At 41.6% G+C, this 21,407-nt stretch overlaps 1 protein-coding gene across 3 annotated transcripts in view; it reads right to left on the bottom strand.

Moving 5' to 3' along the window:
- The window catches only part of vps36 (vacuolar protein sorting 36 homolog), a 100,650-nt gene that overhangs the window by 23,063 nt on the left and 56,180 nt on the right, over positions 1-21,407 (bottom strand). For all 3 annotated transcript variants that reach the window (XM_085999432.1, XM_085999433.1, XM_085999431.1), the window contains exons 5-8: positions 17,413-17,502; positions 14,124-14,210; positions 3,756-3,788; positions 1,949-2,026 (exon numbers count right to left, since the gene is read on the bottom strand). In XM_085999432.1, coding sequence (XP_085855558.1) covers positions 1,949-2,026; positions 3,756-3,788; positions 14,124-14,210; positions 17,413-17,502 — 288 coding nt within the window. The remainder of the gene's footprint in view (positions 1-1,948; positions 2,027-3,755; positions 3,789-14,123; positions 14,211-17,412; positions 17,503-21,407) is intronic.

A 21,407-nucleotide genomic window follows, 5' to 3' on the forward strand; every position in this document is an offset into this window, starting at 1 on the left:
CTAAGAATGGTGATTCACCGATCCACTTTTAAGGCTTAAACCTGAACTTCTTTTAATCACTATCCAGAATGGTCAAGATAATGTTAAACCAACATTTAGCAATAAATAGTCATTAATTTCCCAAACCCCTTCTCTTTTTAAAGTCCTGCTGTTCTGTGTTCTTTTTCAAGATCATTTCCCCATGCTTGTTTTAAAGCCCCGCTCCTTGGATGATTGAGCCATCCACCTTCCGCATGCTGCTCCCTATGCAGCAGCTGCAATGCTCTAGGATGTAGAGTAAAAAGAAAACTGTTGCAGAGGCAAAAGGGGAAAAGAGGAAAAGGAAAAGTAAGGGAAGGAAAAAACTAAGGAAGGAGAGACGCAAGTAAGGGAAGAGAGACAAAAGTGAGTGCGGAGAGTGAGATGAAAGTGAGGAAGAAAATAAGAAACAAGTGAAAGTGCAGAGATCAAGAGAAACAAAAGAGAAGGACAGTAAGGGAAAAAGCAAAGGAGAAGTATGAGACAGCAGTAGAGGAGAGAGAGAGAGAGCTAACTGTGAAGAAGGGAGACAGAAACAAAAGTGAAGGAAGAGAGGGGAAAAAGAAGTAATGGAGGATAGCAACTGAAATAAAAGTGAAGGAGAGACTTTTTTTGTGAGCTTACCACTACCAATAACTAGAGGGGTATCAACGACTGAGTGTGGTTTTGGTGGCCTCCAGCCCAGAAAAGTTTGAAAACCACTGAATCAAATAGTTGTAAAAATTTGTTAAAAATGACAATTGGTTTGAACAAGTCTTAAGTGAAAGCATGTGGGCAGGTACCTGGCTTCCCTATGATTACTTTGTTGCTGGCTGTGCCTATGCCCCCAGCTGAAAATGTGGCCAGGAAAACTGGTCCTGGGCCCCTGTAATTCAGTGCTGGGTTTTTCTTTCTGCCCTAGCAGAAAATAGCCTTGCTTCAACTTAACACCCCTGGTAAATCCAATACCAGCTGAATCTTAGTCACCTCTTCAAGCACCAACCACAATGACATCTTGCATACCAACAAGAATAACTAACACGATTACACAATTTCACAAAGACTAAATCAACAAGATCCAAGCAAGATGAGCAGAAAAAATACATTTAGCACTTTGGCTGATTTGCTTAGAACAGAAATGCAAAACTACATTTCTCCCAAAATGTAAAAGTCAGCTCCTGTTATAGCACATTTGAGGGCACTGCTAAAGTTGTTATGCTCATCAGAGACAAGTCCAATGATGATTGTTAACACATTAATGCAGGACCAAAGGAAAAGGTATGTGATTATCAGAGGTTGATGATAAAAGCTGATTTCTCTGAGAGAAATATAGTCCGGCCCTTCTATTCGAGCTAAATTATTTTTCCTGCTTTTTTTTGCTTGGGTCTTTGTTGACCGAGTAGATTATATCACCAAAAGAAGCACCTGCAATTATTTCTTGGCTGGGCTATTGGATTGGCAACTTAAACAAAGTTTCTGTTTTATCCAATCATGTCTAATGCATAATATTTCATCCTGGACTTGAACACACAATCTAGACTGACACTTTAGAACAGTGCTGAAGGAATGCTGCATTGTTAGCGTTGTTGTCCTTCAGACGAGATATTAAAGCAAAGTCCCATCTCCCTGTTCCAGTTGTTTAAGTGGACGTTAAAGATCCCATGGCATTTTGGAAGAAGAGTAGGGAGTATTTCCCTGGTGCCTTGGCCAACATTCCTCCCTCAACCAACAGCACATAAAGCAAATTCAATTGCCAGTCTTTGCATTGCGGTTTGTGGGATCTTGCTGCGTGCAATATGGCTGCCTACATAACAGCGATCACTATATTTCAAAGTTAATTGATTGTCTGTGAAGAGATTTATGACGTTCCTGAGCAACTTGAAAGATGCTATACAAATATTCCTTTTGAGGTCAACTAAAATTCTAAAAATTTGCAAGACAAATTTCTTACCTCGTCCTCAGAAATTTCACCTTGCTTGTCTTTGATTTTATTTGCTATTAATTTTGACAAGTCAACCATCTCTTTGGCCTAAAAAACAGCAACATACACTTAGATCACTTAGTCCATTTTGAATACATTCTATAATTCATTAGTCAGATAAAAAGACTTACATTAGTAAAGTTTAAAGCATTGACCATCATGAATTAGCGGTAACATGAGCTGTACGAGATGATCATTTGCCATTATAATGACCACCAACAGGCTTTCATTTCAAACCACCCATCAACAATTACCAGTATGCGCTGCTGTGATCCACATCTAAGCCACTTCTCTGAACAAAGGGAATGTGCAGCCTCATTATGATTGCTTGTACTGGTGTCTTGTTGTTTATAGTTTCTTGACAGGTTTTTTTTAAGGTGTTCTTTTTGGTAATTTCTCATGAGGGTATAACATTCTTTTAGATGCCCCCCTCACTCCTCCCTCTCAAGCCACACACCACTTGCAGTCAAGAAAGAGCTCACTCCTCCCTCTCAAGCCACACACCACTTGCAGTCAAGAAAGAGAGACAGAGATCGCGAGATTTTTGAATATTAAGGGAATCAAGGGATATGGGGATAGTGCCGGAAAGTGGAGATGAGGTAGAAGATCAGCCATGATCTTATTGAATGTCGGAGCAGGCTCGAAGGGCCAAATGACCTACTCCTGCTCCTATTTCTTATGTTCTTATAAGAAAATGAGTGGACAACCAACAAAGCCTTGGGGAATGCTGTTCTCAGGAGCCATGCTAGAGTTGCCCATGTGTAACTATCCCTCTAAATGTTCTTGTCCTCTATGGGGAGAACCCTGGACTCACCAGGAGCGTTGTGACCAAGAACTCATCACAACAGGGTAAATCAAACTTAGATATCCAATTTCTACAGCACATGTAGGTGATGCTGCAATGTGTTTCTATTTTTTATACCTTTACTTTGTGTTTGAATTTTTTTTTTTTATAAAAAGAGGAATAACATATACACACACCCACCCGTTTATTTGCTACAGGTGCCATGCACCATTCGACAAGAAAGAGGTCAGATGGGTGATCTAATCCCAGGCCTCTACCCATCAATTTAAAAAAAAAATCTGATTAGATCTCTGAAGTGCCTTGGGATGTTTTTCTACATTAAAAGGCACTATAAAAATGCAATCAGTTGTTGTTATTGTCTATCTCCTGCACTGCCTATGACGGTGACTTCAATTTATATTCTGACGAGGTGATAAGATCAGCTAGTAGTTAAGGAGTTGGGAGTTTCAGTAGGAGGAGGATAAATTCACAGCTGCTTATCTGGGCAGAATTTAGAAAGTATGGAAAGACAAACAACTTAAAACTGAATGCGAAGGTGATAAAGGTAACAACAGAGAGGCTGCAATGACAGAGTGAGCCTTGCAGTGGCCTGTGCTCTCATCGTGAGAAAGGATGGTGATTAAGATAATCTCTAGGTCGGTGGCTAGCCACTGCCTCTGCCTGCTGCTCAGCTGAGAGAATTGCAAGAATAGATGCAGAGATTTAGAAGCATTTCATAGTATTTGTTGAGGGAGATTTCTGATTTTTGACAGGATGGTTACTTCAGTACATGTTCTAAAATTAAAGTGAAATATTTGCTTCTTCACATAGAGGTCCAAAATAATAGTTTCCATTTGTATATGTTATCTTTGCTTGCATTAAATATGGAGGAACCACTTATCAGCTTATTCATCAAATACCAGTTATTTAAATCATCTCATGTAACGTACAATATCATTACAAGCTGATTAGGAGGAGTTGGTGGAAGCTTACCTTTTTCATTAGTTTACTGAGGTCTTCAAAGGCCTGGAAATCAAAGGAAAAATTAGGCTTACAATTACAATGTGGCATACAGCAATAATCAGAATTATAAAAACACATGACTATTTTGTCATAATTGAGTGTACAAAACTTAAAAGACAACATATCTGAAATTAAAATGCTAATACAGAGCCAAGAGAATGTTGAACTAGATAGCCAAAACAGTAGAATACAAGTCAGAGGAAGTAGGGATCAAACTATACAGTGCTTGGGTCAGACCCTACCTTCAGTATCGTGACCAGTTCTGGTTGCTGAGAAACAAGGGAGACATTCAAATGCTGGAAACTACAGAGAAAAGCCACGAGGCTGATCCCAGCATTAAGGGTCTGAGTTATGAAAAAAGACTGGAGAGACGTGGGCTTTTCAGACTGGAAACAAGGCATCCTGGGGGTGATCGTATAGAGGGATACAAGATAGTAAATGACATGGTAAAGGTTAATTTGGAATTCTACTTTAAATTAAATGGTGAGAGTAGGACAATGGGGCACAGGTTTAAAGTAGGAAAGGATAACTTTGTAACTAATCTCAGTAGGCTCTTCACATAGAGAGTGATCAATACTTGAAATAGATATCTGGGCAGTGATGGTGCCAAACGCCTTGGAATCAATTATGAAACAACTCGAAGCAATAATGGGGGAAGTGTAGGGTTGTTCTGGATGGATGACTTAAATGGGCCAAATGGCCTTCCCCATCTGTAAGTATCGTGTGATCATGTGCTAATGGCATCATTTGTCAGTTCCTAAATTGCAGGAAATTATTTAGTGAAATTTGGAAGCAGGGCAAACATCTGCTTTCCACCTCATTGTATCAAAAATGCGGAGACGTTGGGACTAAAATGACTTTTTACATGCTTGATTGGTGGTGAATTTTGCAGCATATTTGCATATCATTGGTTTTCAAATTGAGCACAAAAAAAGTGATAAAAGATAAGATGAATATCAATATAAGATCGTCACCAAGAAATCCAATAGGGAATTCAGATGAAACGTCTTTACCCAGGGAGTGGCGAGAATGTGGAACTCGCTACCACAGGGAGCGGTTGAAGCGAATAGTATAGATGCATTTATGAGGAAGTTAGATAAGCATATGAGGGAGGAGGGAGTAGAGGGTTATGCTGATAGAGTTAGATGAGGAAAGACGGGAGGAGGCTCGAGTGGCACATAAACACCAGCATGGACTGGTTGGGACGAATGGCCTGTTTCAGTGCTGTATCTTCCATGTAATTCTATGTAAGGCTGCATAATCACATGGTGAATAATTTAAGATTTAAAGGAAAAATATGGACATTTTCAATTACATTGTGGAATTCATTCCACCAATGTATTTTGTGTTCTAAATTTAACACCTAGTCAGCAAAAACAAAGCACAATATTTGGAGGGAAACTGTGTCTTTCATTATGCTTCCCTAGCAGGAAGAACTTACAATTGGAGCTACTATGGACCAAAGAACTAATATTCACAACTATATTACAAAAATAAACATAAGCACCTTCAATTCAGGGGGAAGTTTGGCACTGATGAAAAGTAAAGTTTGTAAGTGTGAAGTTTTTGAATAAGGACAGCTAATATCAACTGTATTAGCAAACATTAGCTACCATTTGGAATGCGAAAAAACCCAACTACATCTTTCCACAGAAACAAGGAGCTTGTTCCAACAGGTTTCAGACGGAATTCTCCCCAAGGTATCACTGTCTCTATTACTGCTACTTGAGAGGATTTACGTCCAATTAAGTACTTTTGAAGTGTCGTCACTGTTGTAATGTAGGGAAATGCAGCAGCCAATGTACGTACAGTGAGGTCCCACAAACAGCAATGAGAAAAATGACCAGATAATCTATCTTAGTGATGTTGGTTGAAGGATACACGTTGGTCGAAGGATACACGTTGGTCAGGAAACTGAAAGTACACCCCTGCTCTTCTTTGAATAGCACCATGGGATCTTTTATGTCAACCGGAGAGGGCAGACAGGGCCTCGGTTTAACATGTCATCCGAAAGTCAGCAGTTCTAACAGTGCAGCACTCCTTCAGTACTACACTGAAATGTCCGCCTAGATTATGTGCAGCAGTCTCTGGAGTTTGGTTTGAACCCACAACATTCTGACTCAAAGACGAGTGTGCTACCACTGCACCATAAGATTGATCATGTGGCTTATGCTGGGAATCTCTATTTGGCTTCTCTATCCATGAATGTCAATCATAAAAATATTTTAGCTGTACTCTAGAAATACCAATTCTTCTCACCCATGATTGCTGAAGGAGGCTTGCAGGGCACAAACTATGAAAGCAAGGAACAACGTCACTCAATGAAGGTGATTTTAACAGCCGTCCCCCCCCATTTGTGTCAGGATGTGAGTGGCCTTAAAAAGGACTACCTAATAAAAGGCCAAGAAATTTTTCTGAAGAGCTTTGTTGGGCCTGGAAGAGTAAGGAGGAAAAATTGAGTCGCGCCCCCTTTGGGGCGCTGACTTCACCGGGGCACTACTTTTAGCGCCGTCTCCTAATGCCTGTTTTCAGTGGGTGGTGCAGCTGCCTCACTGACTTTGCAATAGCTTTGAGCAGAAGTTCAAAACTCCACCCCTCCCCCCACAAAGTCCTGGCTAGGAAAAGATCTTTCTTCTCCAATTGTTAGATAATTTTACCTCTCTCACTTTACAAATTAATATACATTTTAAAACTTGCATGGTGGTAGGTGTTGCCCAAAAATTTATTTTGGACTGCAGGAAATCATACACTGAACTAACGAAGTGAGACGAGAGAAGCCTCATTTTTTACTTCTCACATAATGGATTACATAGATAGCACAGCAGGCCGGTGGCACAGTGAAAAATAAACAACCCAACCTCTGTGATCCTAATGGTACAAAGGAATTGATTTTTCATGGGTTACAATGAAAAGGCATGGAAAACAAGTGCCTTTTTCCCCACTGGCCTTTGAACGAGGCCCATAATCATGGTATGCGCAAAAGTAACATGGGGAGAGCAGCTGGGTCAGTGATCTCCTGGAGCGCCTCAGCTGGAAATGCTTAAGATGATGATATTACCAAAGTGGCAATGAAAAGAGCTGAATTAATGCACAGTTGAATCTAAAGCATCTGGGTTAGCAACTGTATACTCACTAATCTTAGGTCACCTTCCTCAAAGTTGGATTCAGTAACTCCACCTATTCAGTTTCTGAAGTGCTCATCAGCAATCATTATTGGAACATAGGAACAGGGGTAGGCTGTTTAGCCCCTCAAGCCTGTTCTGCCATTCAATGAGATCATGGCTGATCGGCGACCTAACTCCATATAGCGCATTTCATAAACAAAAATAATCCCTGCCCCTCACCCTGAAAAATCAAAAAAAGCACAATGACATTAATTATAATTCGTTGTGAACTGTTTCTGTTTACAGTACTCACAATGACAGTGGGTGGAATTTCATCTATTTTCAAAAAATTAAAACCAATCCAGTTTTAACTGAATTGAAGTAAAAATATTACAAATTCACAAACATGGCTGGCTTCCGAATTGGGTACATTCCGCTTGCACATCAGGATCAAATGTAGAGTACTGAGAACATCTGTTGTAGTTTTAGAGAGGCTATGGAGCCACACTGCAGCTGATCTTAACCCTTAAGTAAAGAATTACAATTAAACCTCATGATTCCAATTTCTGAAATATTAATTTCTTATCCGCAACTTGCAGGCCAGTGTCAGCCTTGAGTTCAAGATCTCAGCTGCAGCGTGTCTACAAAATCTATTAGAATCTCTTATTTCTGACAGAGTATGCCTCGTTGCAATAATTTTCAAATGTAAGTTTCAATGTAGCAACATGTATAATGGAGCTCAGCTGAGACAATGAATCAACAGGGGGCTGGTGGATTTATGGGAAGCTGGGGGGTTCAAAATGACTGACCTGCTTACCTGAAAGTTTTGGCATGCAGTTGCCTTAGAAGAGTTAAGAATGCTTATAATGGGTATGGTATCATAGTGGTTATGTTACTGGACTAGTAATCCAGAGGTCTGGACGAATGATCCGGAGACATGAGTTCAAATCCCACCACGGCAGCTAGGGAATTTAAATCCAGTTAATTAAATAAAAATCTGGAATAAAAAAGCTAGTAATGAAAATATTGTCGTAAAAACACATCTGATTCCCTAATGTCCATTAGGGAAGGAAATCTGCCGTCCTTAACTGGTCTGGCCTATATGTGACTCCAGACCCACAGCAATGTGGTCGACTCTAAATGGCCTAGCAAGCCACTCAGTTGTGCCAAACCACTACATGGACTGCAGCGGTTCAAGAAGGCGGTTCACCGTCACCTTCTCGAGGGCAATTAGGGTTGGGCAATAAAATGCTGGCCTTGCCAGCGATGCCCAAATCCCATGAACGAATAAAAAAAAAATTATTGGCTTGAGACCAAGTAGTCAACATCCTGGACAGCAGGGTAAAATTAGCATACATAACTTTAATTTTAAATCAGCATCTCAAAACAAATGGTAACTAAGCAGGGTGGTGGACTTGCAAAGCCTGACTGTTTAAAGGTGCTTTTGTATTATAAAAGTGCAGGTGACATCAAACACGCAGTCCTCCTGCCACCGGCTACATGTGGAAATATAACCTCTCCAACTTACCTTGATCTGGCACCAAGGGAGACCTATTTTTTCCATAGGTCTTGTGAACTACTACTGACAGATTCAGCAGTCAGTAGCAAATGGAAAAGTAAATGGGGGAGAGTGGTTCAGAGAGGCTAGTTTGTTTTTTATTCGTTCCTGGGATGTGGGTGTCACTGGCAAGGCCAGCACTTATTGCCCATCCCTAATTTGGCTTGAGACGGTGGTGGTGAGCTGCTTGAACTGCTGCAGTCCTTGTGGTGAAGGTACTCCCACAGTGCTGTTAGGAAGGGAGTGCCAGGATTTTGACCCAGCAACGATGAAGGAACGGCGATATATTTCCAAGTCAGGATGGTGTGTGACTTGGAGGGGAACTTGGAGGTGATGGTGTTCCCATGCGCCTGGTGTCCTTCTAGGTGGTAGAGGTCGCGGGTTTAGGAGGTGCTGCCGAAGAAGCCTTAGCTAGTATAGCACAGCCCTGCTGAAACTTGCAGTGCAGACAAAATGTAACTGGACGTTCTCGGCAACCTGCTTTTTGGGAATTCCTTCTTAAGTCTATTCTGGCAGTGCAAATAAGCAATCAAATTTTTTAAAAATCTGACTATTTACTGAAGACAATTGTAGAGCTTCATCTTTTAAATTGCAAGGTACAAATAATATGTCGTCACTTATCCATATAAATCATCTGAGAACCAATTACTCCTAGTTATTTACACTGAAAAAAATCAGTGCTTAATAAAAGAAAAAGACTTGCATTTATATAGCACCTTTCATGACCTCAGCACGTCCCAAAGAGCTTTACAGCCAATTAAGTACTTTTTGAAGTGTAGTCACTGTTGTAATGTAGGAAACGCGGCAGCCAATTTGCCGCAGCAAGCTCCCACAAACAGCAATGTAATAATGACCAGATAATCAGTTTTTGTTATGTTGATTGAGGGATATATATTGGCCAGGACACCGGAGAGAACCCAGTTCTTCTTCGAAATAGTACCATGGGATCTTTTACATCCAGCTGAGAGCGCAGACGGGGCCTCAGTTTAACGTCTCATCCGAAAGATGGCACCTCCGACAATGCAGCACTCCCTCAGCACTGCACTGGCGTGTTAGCCTAGATTTTTGTGTTCAAGTCTCTGGAGTGGGACTTGAACCCACAACCTTCTGTCTCAGAGGCGAGAGTGCTACCCACTGAGTCACGGCCAACACTCCAAATAATTCTATATCACAGTAATATTTTAAAAATATATACCTATGGTCACAAGCCATAAGGTTTCCCCTATTTTTAAGTGGTGTGGCTAAATAGACGCAATTCTAAATCCATATTGAGCTCTTGAGTGTAAACATATTCTGATCTAAAGTAATGCAAATAAAAATACTAAAATTTCTTCGGGATGATAAGCTGAATGGCCTGTGGAAAGTTCCAGGACTAATTTTTTTTTTTTTTTGAAAACAGCCAGTAGAATAGTCTACTTAGCATTGTTTCTCCAATGATGGAATTGTGCAGAGACTCTCTGGGAACAAAAGGGAATGGGCACACACCTAACAGGAACTTCCTGTGATAAACAGAACTGAACTGCAGGATTCTTATCAGGGACAAACAGCGCTGGCAGGAAACCTTTACTAGAACCTGGGGTCACTAACTATGATATCATTCATCTGTAAAATCAAAATAATTTGTCATATCCAAAGGACTTAAAAAGAAATTCGGAGAACATTATTTTTTGTCGTGAAGTTTTGCTTTTTTGGGGGGGGTTTTTAAGGAGAGCGGCGGGGGAAAGGAGATTACATGGTACTTTAACCCAATATATAGTGAGATATTTATTGATTTTTTTTCTGAATTCAACCTTATGATGGTTTCAGCATTGCATGAATTATATGCACTCCTGAAACATATATAATGAGTTTATAGCACTTTAAAACCAAAAAGAAAAGAACCAAACACTACCAGTGAAGTTAAAAACCAGATTTCGTTTTGTTCAAATTGAATTACAGAAATATGGGTTAAGCTTTTAATGTGACAGTGCATGGTCCGCATTGTAATCTGCCTTTTTCTCTGCAGGCTTGTGTAACCCAAGCACTGAATGTTAAGAGTTACCTGACTCTTCAATCATGAAAATAAGAGGTTACATTACCTGTGTATGGTAAATATAATTTTTTTAAATAAATTATAAAAGTGTAGCACTCCGCTACTAAGCAATTCCTTTTCTGTAAGTAAGACCTACAATTATGACTGACTGTAATGGTTTCTACAATTTCTGTCAGACGTCTTAAAGATTTTGGCATCTCTTAATATATAAAAAAAAATGGAATCCACTCTTCAGCAAGTCCCACATTTCTTTTACAGTTATCTTTCCGTGCACGTTATTCTCAATTTTCAGATCCACTTGGCCTTCAGAGCTCTGCCGCTTAAAGGGCAGAAATTTGGCCTGCTCCTAGTGACCACTGTAGCCACCTGCCAGGAGTTGGTAGGTACCAGTAGGCTTGACCCTCACTTGAGACTTTCTCCCCTCTCTGAGGGAAATACCACAGCCTTCTTTTAGTGCAGATTGGGAACAACTTACTCTATAGCAGTTAGCATTAGTGCCGACACTCAAAAGTCACTTTACTATTATGTTTCGAGCCCCAGATTCACCTGTAGCACTGCCTTAATATTCAGAGAATCGCCCTAGTTGATAGATACAGTGTTGGTATGCTAATTTCTGTAATATAGTATAATGGGGGCTTGTAAGAAAGGTACTGCAATAATCATGGGTGATTTTAATCATCATATAGATTGGACAAATCAAATTGGCAAGGGTAGCCTTGAGGGCGAGTTCATAGAGTGTATTCGGGATGGTTTCTTAGAGTAATACGTTGAGGAACCAACCAGGAAGCAGGCTATTTTAGATCTGGTAATGTGTAATGAGACAGGATTAATGAATGATCTCATAGTAAAGGATCCCCTAGGAAAGAGTGATCATAGCATGGTAGAATTTCAAATTCAGTTTGAGGGTGAGAAACTTGGGTCTGAAACTGGTGTCCTAAACTTAAATAAAGGCAATTACAAGGGTATGAGGACAGAGTTGGCTAAAGTGGACTGGGAAAATAGATTAAAGGGTAAGGTGGTAGATCAGCAGTGGCAGACATTTAAGGAGATATTTCATAAATCTCAGCAAAGGTATATTCCAGTGAGAAAGAAAGGCTCTACGAGAAGGATGCACCATCCGTGGCTAACTAAGGAAGTTAAGGATGGTATCAAATTGAAAGAAAAGGCATACAATTTTGCAAAGATTAGTGGTAGGCCAGAGGATTGGGAAATTTTTAGAAACCAGCAAAGGATGACTAAAAAAATTATAAAGAGAGAGAAGATAGAGTATGAGAGTAAATTAGCAAATAATATAAAAACAGACAGTAAGAGCTTCTACAGGTATATAAAAAGGAAGAGAGTAGCTAAAGTAAACGTTGGTCCCTTAGAGGATGAGACTGGGGAATTAATAATGGGAAACAGGGAAATGGCAAAGACTCTAAACAATTATTTTGGATCGGTCTTCATGGTAGAAGACACTAAAAACATCCCAATAACAGATAATCAAGGGGCTATAGGGAGGGAGGAACTTAAAACAATTTCTATCACTAGAGAAAAAGTACTAGGCAAACTAATGGGGCTAAAGGCTGACAAATCCCCTGGACCTGATGGCCTGAATCCTAGGGTCTTAAAAGAAGTGGCTGCAGAGATAGTGGATGCGTTGGTTGTAATCTACCAAAATTCTCTGGATTCTGAAGAGGTCCCAGCAGATTGGAAAGCCGCAAATGTAACGCCACTATTTAAGAAAGGAGGGAGACAGAAAGCAGGAAACTATAGGCCAGTTAGCCTAACATTGGTCATTGGGAAAATGCTGGAATCCATTATTAAGGTGGTAATAGCAGGACATTTAGAAAATCATAAGACAAGCAAGCAGAGTCAACAGGGTTTTATGAAAGGGAAATCGTGTTTGACAAATTTGCTAGAGTTCTTTGAGGATGTAACACACAGGGTGGATAAAGGGGAACTAGTAGATGTAGTGTATTTGGATTTCCAGAAGGCATTCGATAAGGTGCCACATAAAAGATTACTGCACAAGATAAGAGCGCATGGGGTTGGGGGTAATATATTGGCATGGATAGGGGATTGGTTAACTAACAGAAAATAGAGAGTCGGGATAAATGGGTCATTTTCCGGTTGGCAATCAGTAACTAATGGGGTGCCACAGGGATCAGTGCTGGGGTCTCAAGTATTTACAATCTATATTAATGACTTGGATGAAGGGACCGAGTGTACTGTAGCCAAATTTGCTGATAATACAAAGATAGGTGGGTTAGCAAGTTGTGAGGAGGACACAAAGGGATATAGATAGGTTAAGTGAGTGGGCAAAAATTTGGTAGATGGAGTATAATGTGGGAAAATGTGAGGTTATCCACTTTGGAAGGAAGAATGAAAAAGCAGATTATTATTTAAATGGAGTGAGACTACAAAATGCTGTGGTACAAAGAGATCTGGGGGTCCTGGTACATGAAACACAAAAAGTTAGCATGCAGGTACAGCAAGTAATTAGGAAGGCTAATGGAATGTTGGCCTTTATTGCAAGGGGTATGGAGTATAAAAGTAGGGAGGTTTTGATGCAACTTTACAGGGCGCTGGTGAGACCGCACCTGGAGTACTGCGTACAGTTTTGTTCTCCATACTTAAGGAAGGATTGCATTGGAGGCAGTGCAGAGAAGGTTTACTAGGTTGATTCCTGGGATGAAGGGATTGACGTATGAAGAAAGGTTGAGCAGGTTGGGCCTATGCTCATTGGAGTTTAGAAGACCGAGAGGTGAGCTTATTGAAACATATAAGATTCTGAGGGGGATTGACAGGGTGGATGCGGAGAGGATGTTTCCCCTAGTGGGGGAATCTAGAACTAGGGGGCATAGTTTCAGAATAAGGGGTCACCCATTTAAGACGGAGATGAGGAGGAATTTCTTCTCTCAGAGGGTCGTGAATCTTTGGAATTCTCTACCCCAGAGAGCTGTGGAGGCGGAGTCATTGAATATATTCAAGGCGGAGATTGACAGACATTTGAACTACAAGGGAGTCAAGGGGTACGGGGAGAGAGCGGGAAAGTGCCATGATCTTATTGAATGGCGGAGCAGGCTCGAGGGGCCGATTGGCCTACTGCTCCTGTTTCTTATGTTCTTATGGTGATAAACCAGAAATTATATTTCTTTCCATAAAATGTTTTTAGGAATATAATCTTTGCAAACCTTTGTCAATTCCTTAAAGACAACCTACATAGTGCAGCAAGTACCTTCTTATGAATGCATAATATCACTGTTGTGTTGCTAGTAGCCTTAGTGTCACGTGGAGACATCCGGAAGAGATACACCAATTGCTACGTCTTTGGGATAGAAACAACTGTATCTTAATTTTATTGTCTTCAGCACTGTACTATAGTGTAATATCCAAATCAGGGAAGCACAAACTAAGTTTGCAACAAATTTATCTTAGGCATTTTTATAATATGCATAAAACAAACAAGGTGCAAACATTAAAGAAAAGTTTACTCATATAAATGACATTTCCTTCCTAAATACTAACTACCTAACTTGGTTTTTCAGGGTGAAACACTCTCGGAGATCTGTTACAACACAGCACTCACACCAGCATTTCACAGGAAATGGTCTCAGCGGATCCAGACGGATGGCTGGCCTTGAACATTTAGAATGACTTACTTCAGAGATGTTTTTGTCGGTCTCCTTTCGTTTTTCCTCCAGCTTCCTTTCAATACCCACAATTCCTGCAGCCCTCACTTTTCCTGCCTGTAGAAATAGGAAACTCTTATTAATTTCACACCAAAAGTGGTACATCGTCTATTCAAAGTTTTTGTTCTCTTGCAAATGCAAATACTTCCTACTAAATGTGATTGTTAAAAGCTCCCACAGGAAATGAACTTTGAAGGGAAGTCAGTTATTTTTTACCAGCAGCAGTTGAGACCTCAATCTGGCTGTTATGTCTTTTTTGTCCCTTCTTAAAATGTAATCATCTTTCCCTCTGCTGCACACCATTCCCTGACTGGGACAGATGTCAGGCAACCTGCTCCTCAACCGCTAGCAACATTGCTCATGTGTCAGTGACCCTAGGTGATTATTCCTGCCTGAAGGAAGTACAAAATCCATGCTTTGCATTTTCCTTCATTGGCATAATTGAAATTAAGAACTCATTCTGAGTGAGAAATTAGAGTCAAACCATATCTCTATCACTCCATTATACAGCACAGAAGGGGCCGATCGTGCCTGTGCTCGCTCACTGAAAGAGCTACCAATTAGTCCCACTCCCCTGTTCTTTCCCCACAGCTCTGCAAATTTTTCCTTTTGAAGTATATATCCGCTTCCTGCAGCAATGCTCATACAAAGTCTGATGATATTCCATTTTATAAGTACAGAACCATTATTCAAAGTAATGTACAATGCAGTATTTATTTTTGTTCATTCATGGGATGTGGGAGTCGCTGGCAAAGCCAGCATTTATTGCCCATCCCTAGTTGCCCTTGAGAAGGTGGTGGTGAGCTGCCTTCTTGAACCGCTGCAGTCCATGTGGTGAGGGTACTCCCAGTGTTGTTAGGTAGGGAGTTCCAGGATTTTGATCCAGCGACAACAACAACTTGTATTTATATAGCACCTTTAACATAGTAAAACGTCCCAAGGTGCTTCACAGCGACGATGAAGGAACGGCGATATACTTCCCAGTCAGGATGGTGTGTGACTTGGAGGCGAACTTGGAGGTGGTGGTGATGGTGGTGCGCCTGCTGCCTTTGTCCTTCTAGATGGTAGAGGTCACGGGTTTGGGAGGTGCTGCCGAAGAAGCCTTGGCGAGTTGCTGCAGTGCATCTTGTAGATGGTACACACTGCAGCCACGGTACGCTGGTGATGGAGGGAGTAAATGTTTAAGGTGGTGGATGGGATGCCAATCAAGCAAGCTGCTTTGTCCTGAATGGTGTCGAGCTTCTTGAGTGTTGTTGGAGCTGCACTCATCCAGGCAAGTGGAGAGTATTCCATCACACTCCTGACTTGTGCCTTGGAAGGCACAAGATGGCGGAAAGGCTTTGGGAGGGCAGACACTTGCCGCAGAATACCCAGCCTCTGACCTTCTCTTGTTGCCACAGTATTTATGTGGCTGGTCCTAAAGTGAAGCTTCATGCTTTTAATGCCACAAAGTCTTTACAGAGAGTTGTGAGGCTGTAGAATTCACTTCCACGGTTAGTGGTTGAGGTAGAAATTATATCAACATTCAAGATTAGATTGGATAGGTGGATGAAGGAAAAGGGGTTGAAGGGATACGGGAACAGGGTGGGTAAATGTGATCAGAACTATCTGCTCACGTGGAGGGTAAATGCCGACATAGGAACAGGAGGAGGCCATTTAGCCCCTCGAGCCTGTTCCGCCATTCAATGAGATCATGGCTGATCTGCGACCTAACTCCACATATCAGTCTTTGCCCCATATCCCTTAATACCTCTGGTTAACAGAAAGCTATCAATTTCTGATTTAAAATTAACAATTGATCTAGCATCAATTGCCGTTTGCAGAAGAGTGTTCCAAACTTCTACCACCCTTTGTGTGTAGAAGTGTTTCCTAATTTCACTCCTGAAAGGACTGGCTCTAATTTTTAGACTATGCCCCCTAGTCCTCGACTCCCCAACCAGCAGAAATAGGTTCTCTATCTGTTCCCCTTAATATCTTGAAAACTTCGATCAAATCATCCCTTAATCATCTAAATTCTAGGGAATACAACCCTAATTTGTGTAATCTCGTCTCCTAATTTAACCCTTGGGAGTCCAGGTATCAGTCTGGTAAACCTATGTTGCACTCCAAGGCCAATATATCCTTCCTAAGGTGTGGTGCCCAGACATGCACTGATTGTGTCGAATGGCCTGAACCATTAAATATTCTTTTAGAACATAGATAATAAATGTAGTTGACTGCATTTATAATAAAAAAATTTATATATGAAACAGATATGCACATTTATCCATGTACAAATGTTCATGTAAAAATAGATTATGTATGCGAATTAATGTCAATTGTGTACTTACTAAAATCTTAAAAGTCCTCTCTCTTACAGCTTTAAGGGCCCTAATTGAAATAAGACTGGGCAGTTTCAACCAGGTTGCTAGTGGGTGTATCTAAGTGGGTCATTTCACCCATCATTATTAACTGCCCAAGCCTAGTATAAACATCAAAACAGCTATGCTGTTTAAACTGTCTTTAACTATTAATGAAGTACTGGTAAACATTTAAAAAAATAGTTTTGTAGTTCTTTTCCGCCAGTCCAGTTTCAATTATTTTACAACCCTGCTCCACACAACCTCTACAGTTCAAAATCAAGAGTGTGCGGTGGGAAAGTAGGTGGCCACTGTGTTTTCTCACTTTTGGGAACATAGATCAAAGCTAGCCCAGAGAGATGGGACAAAGGTTCTTTCTCTTCCAGATGCAAGAGCTCTAATTGCAATGACCCAGTTCCTAATGGATGTGACTACACAGAACTGAAGTATTTGTAATTATCAATTTGACTGAAAAGAGGCTACAAGAATGACTCATGTTGAAACAGAGGTCATCTGAGGTTGAAATCAAGCCACACTATCAAAACAGGGTATACAGAGTTTTAACACTGCATCTAACCAAATTTATGCTATACCTGGGAACAGTTTCATCCTGATAATCGACACAAAAAGTGCAATATGGACCAACACTTGCCAGTTCAATAAGCAATCCCCCCACCTCCCGGGCTTCCTCTCCTTCCCGACCACCACCCCTCACCCCAACAACCATCCTTCCATTTTTAAAAAATCTGCCACATAAAAAGTGCAAAGAAGCAGGTAGCACAAATGGGTAATGGGTGCAGTGCTGTAGGGGAATACGAGACTACTGGTGGATGCAGGTAGATCACTTCTCATACATTTAGTAGTGAACTTTTTGAATGATCACAATAAATCATGGAAGGGACTTTCACATTAATACCTACTTGCGATCTACTGGTTGGCTGCATCGGCTGAGATACTGAAATACGCTCCCATCGCTTCTGAGACAATTCTTCTGATAGGCGCCTGTAAAACTTTAACAACAATGTTAAACACTGATCATAGTAGTTCATAACCAATACCTCGCTAATGCTCATATATCCAATAGCAATCATAAAATTAGCAGTTTTCAATTTGAACTATTAAAACACAATTGCAACAACTTGCATTTATATAGCGCCTTTAACATAGTAAAAGGACCCAAGGCGCTTAAATTTCAATGCATTTGGAGGTTTGAATATACCTTACAAAGCCGTTTAGCAATATTAACTGCATACATACCAGGTGATCCCCAGTATTAGGCAATCTCACCATGCACCACAACTGATTGTACTTATGCTGGAAAATGCCCGTGTGTGGATGCTGGGTGATAGCAGGATTGGGCTTGGCTGTGATTTTCTCCATGGTTAAACAGCCTTCCAACACTCACTCTTTCAGCTCACACACACACAAAGTGGCAACATGGGTGGAGCGAAGCTACCAGTTAACTGTACTCCAGCAAGAATCAGCACCTTCAGGATGGGATGCCAGAAAGGGAGAAAATTGTGGAGTAAAATATTAATCATATATACACAGTTTCATTGATCCCACAGCCTGATATAAAACTAACTTTCTTCTTGAAAGCTTTTGAAAATCACGAGCTTATCTACCATTGTCCAGCATCCTGCGCAGACCAGCTGGCTCCTGTGTTCACGGACATTTTTAACATCTCATTGCAGCAGTCTGTTGTACCAGTGTGCTTCAAGGAGACAACCATTTTGCCGTTACCTAAGAAGACCAAGGTAACAGGCCTCAATGACTATCGTCCCGTGGCTCTAACATCCATAGCCATGAGGTGCCTGGAAAAGCTGGTCATGACACACATAAGCAGCATCATATCCGATTCCTTGGACCCGTTCCAGTTCGCATATAGGGCGAACAGGTCTGTAGACGATGCCATCTCCCTAACACTACACACTGCTTTGGAACACCTAGACAGGAGGGACACTTACGTCAGACTGTTGTTCATTGACTACAGTTCTGCTTTTAATACTATTATTCCCTCCAAGCTGGTCCTGAAACTGAGGGACCTAGGCCTGGGCACCCCCATCTGCAATTGGATTCTGGATTTCCTGACTGGTAGGCCTCAAGTGGTGAAAATAGGGAACAACACCTCATCCACTCTGCTTCTCAACACCGGAGCGCCACAAGGCTGCTGCCTCAGTCCTTGGCTGTACTCTCTGTTTACACATGACTGTACAGCCATACACAGCAATAACCGGATTGTCAAGTTTGCCGACGACACCACAGTAATTGGCTTGATAAGCAACGATGACGAGACGGAGTACAGAGATGAGATAGTCCAGTTGATGAGATGGTGCAATGACAACAACCTTGCCCTGAATGTTGGCAAAACTAAGGAGCTCATCGTGGACTTCAGAAGCCACCGAGGGAACCATCGCCCCATCAGCATAGACGGGACACCAGTGGAAGTCGTCAGTTGCTTCCGATTCCTGGGGCTGCAGATCTCTGATGACCTGGCCTGGAACCATAATACTGAGGCTATGCTGAAGAAGGCACACCAGCGCCTTTACCCTCTACGGTGCCTGAGGAAATGCGGCATAAGCACACAGTGGCTTGTGAACTTTTACTGCGGCACCATAGAGAGTGTCTTGACGAGTGGTGTCAATGTGTGGTATGGCAACACCACTGCACAGAACAAGAAAGCCATCCAGAGAGTTGTGAATACGGCAGAAAAGATCATCGGGTGCGCACTTCCGTCCATCGAGGAGATCTTCCAGGCCAGGTGCCGGAACAAGGCCCGCTCCATCATCCAGGACTCCAATCACCCTGGGCACAAACTGTTCTCCCTCCTGCGGTCCGGACGTCGGTACCGCAGCATCCGAACCAGGACCAGCAGGTTTAAGAACAGTTTCTATCCACAGGCAATGCGCCTACTGAACTGCTAATCGCACTGCCCCATATATTATAGTTATATGTTTATGTAAATATATATATTATACTTATATTACCATATATTTATCATATTACATTACTATTATTTCCAGTGGTGATTGAGGCTTTTTTGCACTATTTATCATATCCTGCAACTTGGACTGTTATTGCTATACTTTTTGCTTATTTGCTTATTGTTTTTATTTATACTTGTTTTTATTTTTTGCTTTTATATTATATGCTTGTATTGTGGGAGTGAGTGGGGAGTAAGCATTCCATTGTACTAGTTACATATGGCAATAAAATGATCTTGAATCTTGAATCATCAGTTTGAACCTTGAACTGAATAGGTTTTAAACAGAGGCCTGGCTGTCCAATAGATTTTAATTTCCAATATTAACTTCAAACTGGGACAGAAAACAATTTCACGTTACTTGTTTTAATGGCCCGTATTTTGCTGCCTCTATGGGTGTGTACGCGCCCGCAAGGGCCGTGCAGGTTCTGGGTTTTCATGCGCAAAGCGCGAAAACCCAGATCTTGCGATTTGTCAAGCATCTTCTTCACAGATCGAACGCATTCCCGGGAAAAGGGCATCTGCGGGCGGAGAGTTGGGCTATTTGCCCAACTTCTGTCCAGCGAATGCCCATGAAATTCTTACACCTGGTAAAAGCAGGCGCAAGGCCTGCTTTTACCAGCATAAGAGTTTAAATGATTATAAAAATAATTTTTTTCAATCGTTTAAACATTAAAACACCTGTAAAATAAGGAAAGGATATTTTTAGCCCCTTTAAACATTTAAATTTACTTATCAAAAAATTAAATTTTTGTTTTAAATATTTCATTAAATGGCATTTTAATTAATTTTGAAATATGCAATTTTTATTTATTTGATGTGTATATGCATTTTTTGGGGTATTCCCATTCATACTTATGGGAATTCTGTACATACAGAACCCCGATAAGTATGAATGGGGTTTCCCTTCTTTCACTCGCTGGGCTAGCCCACGTGATCCCAGGGGCGATGGCGGACCGTATGCGCCCCAGGGTACGTGGGCCTCTGCCCGCATGTACCCGGAGAGGCCCAGAAGCGCGAGTCGCCGTGGATCCCGAGGCCCCGGGTAGGTGCGGATCTTCTTTGCGGATCGGAGGCATTTCCCTGCGGGAAGCCTCCGGCCGCAAATTCAGGGCCAATATTTTTCACACAGGTGTCTACCATTACTGTGCTGGGCTGGTGTTGTTTTAGAAGAGCAGTATAGGGTAACAAAAAATCTGTCAAAAATAAGAAAATGGAAACGTACGATTTTTAGGATTATCAAGGGATATGAGCAAAGGTGCAGTAAATAGAGTTGAAGTACAGATCGGCCATGATCGAATACAATGACAGAACTGGCTCGAGGGGCTGAATGGCCTACTCCAGTTACTATGTTTCTCTTATCTGCTTTCAATTTTAAATCATTACATAAGGTTCGATTTTAACCCTGTCGTCCAGCAGCAAACGTATGGTATGGGGAAGGGGGACTCAAATGGCTCAGATCGATGCTACAAGGCCATTTTTTAACTATAAAATTCAGGAGGCAGCAAGGGACCACATGAGAAAGCAGGACTTGGCAGCAGTCAGCGGAGAGGCCAGGAAAATCCACGCTAAGTATTCAAGTTCAACTTTTCTAGGAATTTTTTGTGAGCCAGGAGGAGCAGGAGTGTTCCCCGAGGCCTGCAAGGGTTCCATGGGGCTCCCCAGCCTCTGCCTTGCTCTGAGCTCTGACATTGCCTGTGGATCCCCGCAAGGCCCCCAACACTAACATCATGCTGGGGACCATTCCCTTGGGTCCCCAGCATCCTCAGGCTCCCGCCCGCCAGCCCTGACGTCACTTCCTCTAGTTTTGGGCAGGAGACGGTGTTGCACTATTTAAATGAGGCCCAGAAGTTAAAATGGCCTGGACCTCCCTCCTTCCACGCGCACCCAGAGTTAAAATCAACCCTTTAATCTCGGTTTGATCCTTCCAGT

Source organism: Somniosus microcephalus, chromosome 10 (genome assembly GCF_052327205.1).
Source record: "Somniosus microcephalus isolate GS21.2 chromosome 10, FLI_Smic_1.0, whole genome shotgun sequence".
Lineage (NCBI taxonomy): Eukaryota > Metazoa > Chordata > Chondrichthyes > Squaliformes > Somniosidae > Somniosus > Somniosus microcephalus.